At 53.1% G+C, this 13,558-nt stretch overlaps 6 protein-coding genes across 6 annotated transcripts; 2 read left to right on the top strand and 4 right to left on the bottom strand.

The window, feature by feature from the left end:
• Positions 1-272: 272 nt before the first annotated feature.
• J4E92_002996 (uncharacterized protein) lies at positions 273-1,773 on the top strand (the record flags this gene model as incomplete). The annotated part of the gene is made up of 2 exons (XM_051494396.1): positions 273-276; positions 350-1,773. The coding sequence occupies 2 exons, from the start codon at positions 273-275 to the stop codon at positions 1,771-1,773; spliced, it is 1,428 nt and encodes a 475-aa protein (XP_051356075.1).
• A 114-nt stretch (positions 1,774-1,887) lies between these two features.
• J4E92_002995 (uncharacterized protein) lies at positions 1,888-3,343 on the bottom strand (the record flags this gene model as incomplete). Its single annotated transcript, XM_051494395.1, has 4 exons — positions 1,888-2,293; positions 2,342-2,787; positions 2,839-3,082; positions 3,138-3,343. 4 exons carry the CDS (start codon positions 3,341-3,343, stop codon positions 1,888-1,890), a joined length of 1,302 nt encoding a protein of 433 aa, XP_051356074.1.
• A 631-nt stretch (positions 3,344-3,974) lies between these two features.
• Positions 3,975-5,291, top strand: J4E92_002994 (uncharacterized protein; the record flags this gene model as incomplete). Its single annotated transcript, XM_051494394.1, has 1 exon — positions 3,975-5,291. One exon carries the CDS (start codon positions 3,975-3,977, stop codon positions 5,289-5,291), a length of 1,317 nt encoding a protein of 438 aa, XP_051356073.1.
• An 879-nt stretch (positions 5,292-6,170) lies between these two features.
• Positions 6,171-7,115, bottom strand: J4E92_002993 (uncharacterized protein; the record flags this gene model as incomplete). The annotated part of the gene is made up of 1 exon (XM_051494393.1): positions 6,171-7,115. One exon carries the CDS (start codon positions 7,113-7,115, stop codon positions 6,171-6,173), a length of 945 nt encoding a protein of 314 aa, XP_051356072.1.
• Positions 7,116-9,958: 2,843 nt separating this feature from the next.
• On the bottom strand, positions 9,959-10,738 carry J4E92_002992 (uncharacterized protein; the record flags this gene model as incomplete). The annotated part of the gene is made up of 1 exon (XM_051494392.1): positions 9,959-10,738. The coding sequence occupies one exon, from the start codon at positions 10,736-10,738 to the stop codon at positions 9,959-9,961; it is 780 nt and encodes a 259-aa protein (XP_051356071.1).
• Positions 10,739-12,261: 1,523 nt separating this feature from the next.
• On the bottom strand, positions 12,262-13,380 carry J4E92_002991 (uncharacterized protein; the record flags this gene model as incomplete). The annotated part of the gene is made up of 1 exon (XM_051494391.1): positions 12,262-13,380. One exon carries the CDS (start codon positions 13,378-13,380, stop codon positions 12,262-12,264), a length of 1,119 nt encoding a protein of 372 aa, XP_051356070.1.
• Positions 13,381-13,558: the final 178 nt, after the last annotated feature.

Raw genomic sequence — 13,558 nt, 5'->3', positions numbered from 1 at the left:
GCAAAACCATCCCGACATGGTGCTGTGTGATCAACAGAGCTGTATTCGGCACACCTGAAAAAGAGGAGATGCGATTGTTCACGCCGCCACAAGCTGCGGGAGAAAGCGAGCATGCGCAAATGGAGAAAAGGATAGACGGATTTGTGCAACAGTTTCTGGTGCGTGTCTTGTCTGGGCATTTCCGAATATATTCGCTGATATCGAGACAAGGATATCTGCAAACCTAACCTCGTGGACCTTCGTAGTAAGCTGAAGAAGCCCCTACGACCGATATGGGTGACACAACAATCATCTCTTCCGGATACAGCGCCTTCTTTCCCTGACTTTCACCCCATCGTGCTCTGTACAGCATCGCGACGAGTACGCGGTGCCGAAGCATCGGAAAGCGGGTATATTCAGGGTGCTGCCGATGACCACGAAGCATGGTCTCATGGACTCACGCCGACAGTCTTCTGGAAGAACAAGGACGTGCTGATGAAGACGAGCGAGGAAGATGCGCCAGCTCTGATCGAAAGATTGCTCAACGAAGACGGAGGTAGTAGCGCGGTCGCAAGTCTGATCAAGCCAACGTCCAGACTGTACATCTCTCCTAGTGACCAGATGAAGCTTGACGGATTTGACGTTGTGATCAGTTGTACACCGGAGCCCTTCGCCACTTCGATGCTAAAGGACGCCGGAGTCAAAAACTACTTGCACCTCAAATGCCAAACCGGCAAACTGGGCTCGCGCGACCTCCGCACTCAACTGCCCCGAATCTTGTATTTCTTCTCGTCCCTCTCAGGACCAATAACCGGAAGGTTCCTCGTATGCTGCCCAACAGGCAAGGATCTATCCGTCGGCACCGCCTTAGCAATACTATGTCTCTACACAAACGAGAAGGGAGCGATAGATACGAGCACGCCAAAGGAGACAAATGCCATGGGGAAAGCCTTCATCAAGCAAAGGCTCAGTTGGATAACGACAAGCAACCCCGCGCTAAACCCAAGTAGAAGCACGCTCCAAAGCGTCAATGCCATCCTGCTAGAAAGCCAAGACCCAAAAGCTTCCTTGCAAACCAAGAGTAACGGCACAGACACTGGCATCACCACCTCAATACCCATTCGAGAAACAAGACCCCTACCACACGAACCACGAACAGACAACTCTTCCGAGACCGAAAAGCAAAAGCCCAGCTCTCCTTCGCTGCCTACCTCCATCTTCGAAAACCTACGCAACTCCCCCGACAAACCATGGAACTTCACGCGTCAACTCCGCTCTACCCTGCCGACTCATCCCTCAGGCACAGTGTCAGGAACAGCGACGTTCACGTCCTGCGACCTACCAGCCCCCTTTCCGCCAACTCTGCTCTACGCCGAAGAAGGCGAATTCGCAACAGACACGGGTCTCAAGTTCAATGCACGCAGGAAATACGTGTACCAACTCGAAACGCCGACACCGGAAAGCACAGGCGAGAAAGCAGGCGACTACATCGCCGTCCGTTTCTTCGACGATGAAAAGATGCCGCGCGCGGACATCAAGGATGGCGTGGGGAAGAACGGGGAAGGGGTCGGGGGGTCATTCGTCGACATGGGTAATTTAGAGGCAAGTGGAAAGGAGGTGAAAGCCAAGAACAAGGAAACGCATCTTTGTGCCGAGGATTTGTATACGGCTAGTTGGACATTCGGCTCAGGTGTTGTCAACGGGGACACGGATAATATGTGGTGGGAAGTGCGATACGATGTCAAGGGCCCAAAGAAGGATTACGTGAGTACCACGAGGTACACCCTCATTTGACGGACAGAGAAGAGATGAATATAGGGTATCAAAGCCGATCTACATAACACAAACGACCACGCGCCAGACACTGCGAAACAACATGTTTGCCGCCAATTGAGGAGTTTCCTGATCTCATGACTTTGCTCCCGCCACTTTCGTTACAAGATTCGCAATCTTCAGAAATACATTCACCACGAGCGCAAGCGCGGCGCTCGGTACGAGGATTTGTAGCCACTCGTACCACAGTTTCGGTCGGACGTCTGTCTCGATCCAGCCAGCGCCTTTGAGCGGTGGCCCGCCGTTGACATTGGGTGTCTCGCCCTCGTCAGCTGGGAAACGCTGGTTTTCGAGGAAGTATTGGAGCAGGTCGTCCTTTTCGCGCCATCGGGCAAGGAGCCAGTCGCTGAAGAGCTTGTCGTCGTGGAGGGGAATGTCGGCGATGGCGAAGCGGCGCCAGTACATGTTTACAGACTTTGGGGGGCGTCCTTGGAAGTAGGTACTGTAGAGGGTGAAGAGGTCTTGGCCATATTGGCCGGCGCTGTTGTGTGTTAGTATCTGAAGAACCTGCATGGTAGGCTAGACTTACGGAACGCCCTCGTACGCCATTGTGCAGTCGTAGAGGTAGTCTACAGAGCCTTGCAGCTCTTGCAGACAAAAGGAAAGCCCTGTGCTTCGCGGCAGTAGTGCATGCCTCAGGTCTTCAATCTGGTTCTTTTCTGCCCATTTCTTGCTCGATGCGCGACCATTCTTGCTAAGATTTGTGCCTTCGGGGAAGATGAGAAGCCACATGGGATCGAGACCCTTGGAGCCAGATAGTGGGCCGTCGTGACTTCTGCTCAGCTTCCTCAGCCTATGTTGGAAGCGCTCCTTGTCCGTGGACCACTTGCGGGATAGGAAGATGAAGCCGAAGAGCCTCATGCCCCAGCCGAGGATTGGGATGTATTTGAGCGACTCCTTGAGGATGATGTAGAGGTGGCCGTGCATAGACGCGCTGTATGCCATCCACCAGAGGTAGACCCAGTCAGTGTAGATCTAGTAGGTGTCAGCTCATCGTTCTGCAGCATGTTGCCTGGATAACCGTACCTGGTGGTTCGAGACGAATACCAGCCTTTCTGGAAAGTCGCATTCGAGCAGGCCATCCTCCTTCTTCCTCATCTGCCCTCTTATGCTCTCGTCTCCACTGACGCGCATGGTGACGGGCGCCCACCAGTACGTCATGGTGGTAACGGTCATGCTAAAGTGCTGCTTGGTCATGGCCATCCACGCGTAGAAGAGGTCCTTGCTGTAGAAGTATAGCGGCAGGCCGATGTACTGGGTGATGGCGATGCTGAGACATGACGTTAGTATCCTATGGGTGGTATTAGCCTTGAGTGTGTACGAACGCTATGATGCTGCCGTTGAAGTACGCTGCAAAGAGACACATGCGCAGAAACTGCACAACAGGCCCATGTTTGACCTTGCCGGCTGGGTGTTGGGTTGGATCGGGGAGTTTTGGGCCGGAGGGTGTCTTGGTGCGCTGCGCCTTCAGCTTCTCGATGACGGGCACCGATGCGGGCGGCTTGCGCTGCCGGATGTCGGTGGCGGACATGATGCTCGTGGTGTGGGCAAGCATGGGGAGTATGCAGGCAGGTCTGAGGAATATGACAGAGAGAGTGTGAGTGCGCGTGCACGCAGGCGGGCGTGGGCGGATGCTCAGGCGGACGAGGGAACTACGGATACGGCCCAGACATGCGGCGGGGGAGAGTGGGACAGCGCGCTGCCGTCTGCATTGGGCGCCTGGGGGTGAAAGGGCGTGCGGGCGTGGTGTGGAGGAGCAGAGGGAGTAATCAGGCCGCAGCTTTCGCGCATCGTGTCTCCGGGCGCTGGAACTTGGTGCTGCCGATCCGCAGCTTTCCCTCGAGCATGATGACAGCACGGCGGTTCACCCCACCCGTTAGCTGGCCTGGAGCGGGCGCTAGTCATATCCGGACGCGTTCACTCGCAACTTTCACCTCTTCAAATGTTCCACCGCTGCATGTGATTATGGAGTTTAGTCGCTGCGCCTGGACTATCTCCGCGCCTTAGCATTCACTCCCCGCTGTCTGGCATGCGATGCCACCAGGCGCCATCCTACCACGGTTCGACTCGTCATCACCCGCTCATATGGCGCCTACCCACCCCTCCAAGCTCTGCGCACAGCTTCGCCTAGCATTTTGGCCCTAGCCTCCTACCCTCTAAACATGTTTGTACCCCATCGCGTCTTGCCATGGCGCCTCCTGGCTCTACCGGCCCAGGCACGGAGTTTCGCTTCGTCTTCACGACGTCTTGAGATCAGGCAGATCTCGGAGCTTCCCTCGCGCACGACGCCGTCATACATACAGTCGCCCTCGAATACCCTGCTGAGCCTGCAATGGCCGTCCCCACCGCGCAACATCCTCGTCACCAAGAAGAAGCGCACACCAAACATCACCGAGTCCGTGATAGAATTTACGTCCCACATACGCTCCACCTACCCGTCGATAAACGTCATCTTCGATCCCGAGACAGCCCAAGAGCTTCACGAGCAGCTTGCGTTTCCGGTATACACATACAAGCAGAGCCAGGGCGCACCGCAGTACCTTTCGGATAAAACCGACTTGGTCTGCACGCTGGGAGGCGACGGCACGCTGCTGAGGGCTAGTAGCCTGTTCAGCCATGCAGAGAATGTCCCTCCTGTACTGAGCTTCGCCATGGGCACCATCGGCTTCTTGGGCGAGTTCAAGTTCAGGGAATACAAGAGAGCGTTTCGGGAGGTGTACATGAGCGGCGCGCCAGACACGTACGCTACCCTCTCCGATTCGCATGGGACGATTCCACCCACCCCACCTACGTCGCCCGATGATCCTCTGGATAAGCCACTGAGCTACGCCGACATACGCGGCAAGGCCATGGGAAGCAACAGAACAGCGCGCATTCTGTTGCGCAACAGGCTGAAGGTGGGCGTATTCGGGCCTGATGGAAAGAGAATCAGTGGCATCGAAGGAGAGGGCGACACCTACGCGCTGAATGAGGTCACGCTTCACCGTGGCTCCAGCCCGCACCTGAAGATCATCGACGTCTACATCAACAACCGCTTCCTGACCGAGGCAGTCGCTGATGGCATGATCATCAGCTCGCCTACTGGATCCACGGCATACTCGTTGTCCTCTGGAGGAAGCATCGTACACCCTCTCGTACCATCGATATGCCTTACGCCTATTTGCCCTCGATCGCTTTCCTTCAGGCCACTGGTGCTGCCAGCTCAGACGCCAATCACACTGCGACTAGGCAAGAAGAATCGTGGTCGCGAAGTCGAGGTCAGCATCGACGGAAATACCATTACAGAGAAACTGGGCACGGGTATGGAAGTCCGCATAGGTGGAGAAGAGGTCAAGCGGGACGCTCGTGGCTGGGAGGGTGGCGTACCCAGCATCGTGCGTGGCACAAATGGCAAGGAAGACATGGCCGAGGACCACTGGGTCGGTGGACTGAATGCTCTCCTGAAGTTTAACTATCCGTTTGGTGATCAGGAGTCTTGAACTTGCTACATCAAACATCACATGGCTTCAGGCCGCGGTGATCATATCAGCTGGTAAAGAACGCAATCATATCGGCTATATAACTGCCCACATCACCCCTTCTTCAGCGTCTCACCGAACCTTCATCACATCAACCTATCATGGCTGGACAAAGCTCGCAAGTTCCTACCCAAGCCCGCCAGTTTGATAGTCCGTCCGGGTTACGTGACTTTGCGAGGCAGAGAGGCGTCATCGCCGATGCCGTCATCAGGCTTCAAGTAGGTTCCAATATTGACGCTTCAGACCAAGACCCAGGAATCTCCAGAAATCTTCACAAAGAGTGTGGCGACTGGCTTGGTGCCTTGCACGACCTCCCCAAGCTGAACGAGGTGAAGAAAATCGAGCTCTACTGTCAGCCCGCTCTCATTACGCAGTGGATGGAGATGCGGGACAGGTTCGTGACAGCAATTGGATTTTTTGAGCGAGGGGTCACGAAGGTGGGTTTCTGGGAGATTGTATTTCTGAACTGATTTTGAGGCTGCTGTAGCTTATCCCATGAAATCACATTGCATTCTCCATAACCAGTTCGCAATGAAGACTGTGAGTATCGTAGTGATACCCAGGTAGAGCAGCACGCGGGAGGTTCTGGCCTAGCTGCATTCATGCTAGCTCGCGCTAGGTTGTAAGATCCCTCCCGAGGTCAAGTGCTGGCCCGGTGGGCTGGAAACCAGGGCTGCGGCATCGACCTTTGAAGAAGCTCCGGCTCCCTCCTCACACGCGCATCGATGTTACGGATTGTTGCCTACTAGCGACCTTTGTTGATGGCGTTGGCGGACACAACATCTGGCCTGAGCCGACAACAGACCGACGCGACTTTGGAGTACGATTCGAATTGACCGTTTAACGCTCGCCGCCATGGCTGTTCTTCCACGTTCCGGCGTAGTGATGCGTCACTAATTGTGGTGATAGTACTGCTTCCTCTTCAGCGCTGTATCTGTTCGTCATCGGCGCAAAAGAGCGACCGGGCATGAACAGCACGTCTCCGACTAGCTTGGGCTGCAGAAGCTTCTCAACGTCACTTCCCGCCAGGTTGCGGTTCACCATGGCACCCAGACTCTTGTATACCGCATACGTCAGACGCCTTGGGCCTGTGAAGTCGACTACATCTCCCATCATCTCCATGGTAGTGTCTTCGACGGCTACGCCATGTTCAGCGGTCTTCTTAGCCAGCTCTTCCAAAACGTCATCTATCGCCTGCATCAGATGCGGTGACCGGGGCTTTGCCATGATAGCCCATATCTCCATCTGGTGCAAGTAATTGTCCGGCCAGCCATGGTCGAACTCCCAACCCACAACCAGACTTGTGTTCGCTTTGTACTCCGATGGAATCCAGTCGTCGATGGGTATGTTCTCACAGGAGACGTCGAGATCGAACCAGATGCCACCTTGATCCCAGAGTAACAAGTAGCGAAGCAGATCCGCCTTCCATATAGGTACTGGAAGCGCAAGGTAGTTGTTGACGATATCTGGCCTCGATGCAAACGCGGTACGAACATATTCGTCGCTACTTTCGTCCGTCATGAAGTGCGCTTCGTACTCTGGGTTGGACGTGATGCAGCTATCGGTCCAGTTTCGGGCTTCTTCCGAGAGGCCACGAGGACCCAGCTTGTACCATATAACCCTCGGTATGCCTTCATACTTAGGCGCTTGGACGGTTTCCTGGATGGGCAGGGCGATGTCATCGTGGGCGGAGCGGATGGTGTAGATCTGGTATATGAGAAGGAGGACGCACAAGGCAAAGAGCGACTGATAGCTGACGAACTTGAATTGAAGCCTTGCTAACATGCTGAATGAGCAGAATGCCGAACGAGAGCTTGCTGTAATGTGTCTAAGCAGAGCGGATGTAGATGCTTCATCATCCACATCGACCTTCATGAGGCTGAATCACGACCGCTGACATTTCAGTCTTTGCAGTCAAGATACCAACGCAAATCTAGGCTTTGTCTTAGACAATCCTTGACAGTTCCGGAAATAAATGGCGCGGGTGACACAATGCCATGGACCCCACGAAAACCTTCGGTGTCAAGGGGGTAGTACAGCATATTCAGCCACGTGCGCAACAAAGAATCCGCATTCCTCAAACAAAGAGGAAGGCCTTACTGGCTACCAAGATCCGTTGCTCATTTCGGGGATCCGCAGCCTTACGCCCCACGGTGCGTATACATGCAGATACTTAAGGCCACGACAGGTCTTGGCCCCAGACGGCTGGTGAGGTTGTGTCCTGTCATCCAATGATGGAAAGGGTATGATATGTCTCAGCCCGATTGTAAACCCTCTAGGGTAATGATTCATGAGGGATGGCGATGAAGACCAGTGAACGATCAGTACCAGCGACAGGTAACAATCATCGTCCGTGACACGTGGTTTGAGAGGCATATCCCAAGCTCAGCCGCATGCACGAGATAACAGTTCCAACGCTGATCAACAGGAGTTCTCGTGCGCAGACCGATGACCTCCAGCGCCACGCTTCTAGCCATGACAGACTCGTCTTGGTATGGGAAAAGCGCACTACGCCACAGACCACTCTAATCGCCCAGCACTTCCAGGCTGCCGTCGTGACTGTCAGCTCGTAAGCCTCAGGCGTCACTGCACAGGTGCAATCTCAGACTCTCGTCGACTGCTTGAGGTACCGCCCCGACAATTCGCCTGCTCCAACCTTAGGTGCTTACCTCTTTCTGGGTACGCTATTCTTCACCCGCGTGAAGCTTACAGACGTTTGCAGAACTGAAGACCTTTCTATCATCTTTTCATTTTCCAGCACACGTGTCTTCTTCCTTTGTTCGTGCTCTTGTCGGATTTTGGGCTACTATAGTTGGACCTTTGTCCATGTCCCAGCGCCCATGGAATTTATCCTCCCGCCATCGCTTGATGTCGCACTAGACATGAGCAATGCACTCAACTACACTATAGGCGAGAAGATTACGGTGTATTGGACGGAGGCACCAGCCGGCACTGCAGTCTCTATAATACTGTGGCAAGCAGATCCGAAGACCGGCGTATCGATTAAGAACATAGAATACATCATACGTATAGCAGCCATCAAAAGTCAGGGAACTACTAGCTAACGATATATAACAGAGAGTGTAGTAAACAGAACCAACCAAGAATGGATTATCAGGCCTGAGATCAACCTCAAATTGTCCAACCTGTTCCAATTGGCGCTCTACCAGGAGGGCGCAACAGAACCAGAAGACTTCAGCCGGTATTTCTACCTTGAAGACAAGACCGAATCGACAACAAGATCGTCCTCGTCGCTTTTGCCCTCCACCTCACTGAGCTCGGCGTCTACCGCGAGCTCCACATCCTCCGCCACTGCAAACTCAACACCTACTAGCACACCAACGACAACACCGCCATCCACACCCGAACGCATACCGATAGCGAGCGCGGCACCGCGCGAGAACAGCTTCCCCACATCAGCCAAAATCGGCATCGGCGTCGGGATACCTGTCGCACTCATAATCGGCCTTGTCGTTGGTTTCCTCCTATTCCGTCGTCACAGAAAGAAAGACGTCACCTCGTCACCAATTCCTGGCACACAGATCGCTGAACAGTACAAGAACGGGTCTAATCCTCATCCATTCAATAACAGCTCCGGTTACTATGGCCCTCCTCTGAATGAGGCACCACCGGAGAGCTTAGTGGAGTTGGATCCACAGCACGCACATAAACCGCCGACCGATGGGGTAGCGCCAGCGAGGTACGAGATGTAACTCTGAGGATCTTCATGAGAGCGATATGTTGTTGGGCACGCTGGGAGGAGGCATAAATCTACTGCAAATGTGCCTTTTCACTTGTTGTCAGCGATCGTAGTTTATCATCATTGCTGTTCTTGTAGCATACTTCACATAATTTCACGTCTTCTTGTCCAAAATACTGAATACATCATCTACACCCCACGCCAGCGACTTGACATCGGCGAACAGCCTTACCGACGTTACTAGACTGTCAGCAGCTAGTGTACTGTAACACTGTGCTTATTTCCGCCCCTCGAAGACGTACAACACAACATCACAACTTGCTTGGCCGCCTTACCGGGTAACCTGTTGCTCACCGGTCCGTTCTCGACGTCCGGGAACGCCACTAGCCCCCAATGTCTTTCTGTGTAACAATGACTGCATAGGCGGAAATTAGATCGATCCAAGCCCCACCACATGTGTTTGAGCTTGGGTTGAGTATGCACTGTATCACTCCAACTCGACCGCAGTTTAAGCCGGGCGGAAAGGAAAAGGCTGGATTAGTTGGACAACCGGAATCACGACAGCGGGGCGATGCTATGATCAGGCGCTGTGCATATCGTTTTCCGATGGTCCGCACAGCAGTGATTGATGGATGGGTTTCAGGTGATGTGGCTTGCATTGGGGGCTATGTAAAAAGCAAAAGCGCATGCTATAGACGGTAGAAGAGGATGGGATCGGGAGAACGGGCGGAGCCGACGTGCGCTTGACAATAACCAAAGCGTTCAGGATGCTCAGACACAACGGGACAGGTATCTACCTGGCGCCATGAGAATACAAAGTGAACCCAGGTACAGTAAACGCGATGACACAAGAAACTGGGTATGAGAAACCAAAAACCACACAGCGAATCAACTGCGTTCTCACCATGAGCCTCAGCGTAGCCTTGCATCAAGCCACCGCATGACTAGATCCCCAAAGCGAGTACATGGGAAGCGGTTCGGGCCGCTTCGTATTGGTAGAACGCTGAGGGCTAGGGTATTCCCATTTGACGTCCTCGAATGGCCCGGCCGCCGCGGAGTCGGCTCCTGCCAGGCTCTCTGTATCGGGTGCTTTGATTGATTCGAGCTCGATGCCCTCGTCAACCTCGTTGTTATTTGACGTGTTCGTGGTTCGATCGGCTTTTCTGATGCAGGCCATGAGTAGCAGCATGAGGAGGATGTAGCCGAAGAGACTCGTGGTCCAGGCGAGGATGATGGTGCTGAACATGTAGACGTCGCCGGCGGGTGGATTGTACTCGAGTATATCTTGGATGGCGCGAATTGCATTCTCGGGGTATAAGTTTTGAGCCGTCTGGCTGGCAGCGCTGTGCTTCCAGTAGATGTCGCCGCGGTGGTTGTTGAAGTCCAGCCCCAGCGAGCTATGCACGGAGGCAGCTTTTGTCCAACCGCATAATTGATCTTTGCTCAGTACGGAAAGCTCGAAGTACTTGGATACTAAGGCGTTGCTCAGGATGGCGGGGTAATAGGTCGTATATTTGGTGACGATGGCGTAGTCAAACGTGTTGTTCTCATACAGGTCTTTGAACGTGATCGTTTCGCTGCTGAAGCCGACGTAATGGAGACATTTAGTAGGCTTGGTGTGGATCTCGACGTTGTCGGCTCGAGGTATGGTTTTGGCGAAGAGTGAGGTAGGTAGAAGTAATAGGAGGAGAGTAGACATCAAGAACATGATTGCGATGCGAGATAAGAAGTCTTGAGGTAAGTGATCGGATGCTGCCTGCTATCGGATGTTTGACCGTAAGAGCTGCGGCGCCGGAAGAATGGTGTGGCGTAGTAAGAGTAGAAGTGATGAGCGCGCGATATCTTATAAGCAACCATGACAGCATGCAGCTTCCGCAAATTAGGAGTGGAAACGAGGGTCGAGGTGTTGTTGTGGTAGCCAGAAGGTGAGAAGGTAGCAGCGATGTTCGCACGGTGCAGTCGCGATCGTCCACTGACTATTGAGCTGTTAGCACGAATAGTAAGACGTCTCAGCACGGCGTTGGCAAAGCATAGCAAGGGAGCTACATACTAGTAATAAGTTAGCAAGATATCTTAAGAGCTATTCGTGGCGACTACTTTACCCTGAGACCAGGAATACACGAGGCTGAGTATTAAGATACAAGCTCTTGATACGAGGTAACGAGGCGAATGCTATGAGCTGTGAAGTATACCAAAGTCTGCAGGTAGACTAGCAATCTCCAAATGAATTGCAACTTCTCCGACCCATTAACCCAAGCGTGCAACTAAGTCTTCCACGATACCCCCCATCTATGAGTCAGTCTTTTCATTCATCCCACATGACAACCAGGCCTCGGATGCCTTGGAAATAATTGAACACTATCGTTGAAATCGAACCAGGCGGTACACGGACGGTAGTGCGGAAGTTGAAACAACCGTAACATGCTATTTCTGATAGCATGTCTGCGGCATACAAGTCCATATTCGGGAAATCAAGAACAAACTCAATATTTGGAAGTGCTCGTATCAGTCTTTTGAAGGCAGACAAGAGAGGTTCGTTACCAGGTAAGCTGAGTTTCGCATAAATCGACGTTGATCCGATCAAATCCCAGCGTGTGATGTATATTTTCCGGTAAAAAATGTATAATATCTTGACAATGCGCTCGTCCCATCTTGTCAGCGCAATTTGAATGGGTATTGAGGCTGCGAGTGCTTCCTTTCTCTTTATGATCTCGATGACCTCGATGTGTATTTGCCGACACGTACTAAGGAGGGCGATTCCCACTTGAGCGATTTGAAGAGACAAGCCGGGCTTTTTTGTAGCAAAGATCTCTCGACATTCGTGGCGGAAGACTTCGTTAGGGATGTGCTCGTATACCATCAGCCGGAGTTCGGCTGGAAGGTCGAGAAACCTGAAGGTATCGGGACCGGGAGAGGGCAGGCGCGACATTGTTGTTGTATATAGCTCGAAAAAGCTTGAGGGTGTTTGGAAGCAAAAATGAGAGGTGTTCGAAAGCGAAAGATGCAAGAAAGGTTTGATGCAGATATTGTAGCTGTGTGTAATCGAAAGACTCTGGTTCTCGTATGCTGACGCCCGTGGTTGAAGCGACCCGTGCCGACTAATCGTCAACTTACTAACATCACTATGACCCTAGCAGCCCAGTCATAGCAGCGACCAATCAAATCCCAAGATGCCATACGGTCGATAGGATAACTCAGAGCTCGGTCCTTTGTCTAGCGTACCCTAAAGATCTACGATCTACTTGCGAGCTTGCGCGGTTGACCTTTGGGTTTCGGCGCTGAAGTAGACTCCGTGGCATCACCGTCAGGCTTTGAATCCAGTTCCTTCTCACGCTGAGCCAGGGCCTTTTCTCTTTCGTCTAGCTCTGCCTGTCGTCGATTAAGATCACTCTCTCGTTGGTCGAGTTTCTTTTCCCGGTCATTCTGGTTATCCGCGTTTTGTGTATCGGGTTTCTCGCTTGCGTTAGATGCTCCACCAGCATCATTACGCATACTGTCCGTCTCGACTGATTGTGGTTCGCTATCATCTTGCTTCGCATTCAGCTTCCGTGGCTTCTTGCGACCTTGAGTGTCGCTCTTTTGTGCTGAATCCCCGCTTGGTGGCTCTTCAGACTGATTCGCACTGGGCTTCGAGTCCGAATCTCCGCCCGTAGCTTGCGCACCAGCCTTCGCAGCGTCTGACACCTCTTTTTGATCTGGCATCATGCCCTTCGCACTCTCCATCCAACCCTCGTCAATCTGACCTCCACCTCCCTCACTCTTGAACTTCTCAAGCTCTTCAGTCCCGGGCATCTCTTCTTCGTTAGCTTGTCCCATCATCTTTTCCAGCGTCTTCTTCTGCTCTTCGCTCGCTGCCCATTGTGGGAGGAAACTTGTGAGTTTCTTCATCCCCTTCCCTGCTACTTTGCCCATGTTTACCCATGGGCCGTGAAGCGCACCTGTCGCTCCACCTACTCCAGCACCTATCCCACCAAGCAGAGTTGAAGAGATGCCGCCGACCAAAGTCCCGGTGATTGCGCCCAAAGTGGCACCAGGCGCGACACCAAGGCCTGTGCCCATTGCCATGCCCTGAAAAGCGCCCGAACGAAGATATTTTGCAGTCTTTCCAAACGACTCAGCTTCGATGTGTGCATTTGTAGCTTCTTCTGTCAGCCTTTCCCGTTCGTCCGGATCGCTGGCCGCAGCTGCTGCATCCTTCAATTCTTTGGCTTTCTTTTGCGCGGCGAGGGCAGCATTGGCGGCTTTCCCAGATTCTTGCCGCACCTCTTCTTCGGGAACGGCGGGCTTGTTAGACTCTTTGTTCTCTTCATCCTTCTTGCCCCCATCTTTGTTCAACTTTTTAGGAGGCATGATTGTTAGTTGGTTTTCTCGAAGTTGTGGCGGCTGCAGGGTATCCCCTGGTGTACGTCATTGACGCTAGCTTCCCCACTCGACATCTGGAGAACCTGAATTGGACGCGTTCAGGACGCGCTACGACCTGTCCATGTTTTCAATTGCACACGCGTGCTACCAGCGTTCTAGAGACGAC

Source organism: Alternaria infectoria (genome assembly GCF_024043175.1).
Source record: "Alternaria infectoria strain BMP 0036 chromosome Unknown scaffold_3, whole genome shotgun sequence".
Taxonomy (NCBI): domain Eukaryota; kingdom Fungi; phylum Ascomycota; class Dothideomycetes; order Pleosporales; family Pleosporaceae; genus Alternaria; species Alternaria infectoria.
Note: the sequence above shows the minus strand (reverse complement) of the source record. Positions and strands in the feature narration are given on the sequence as shown.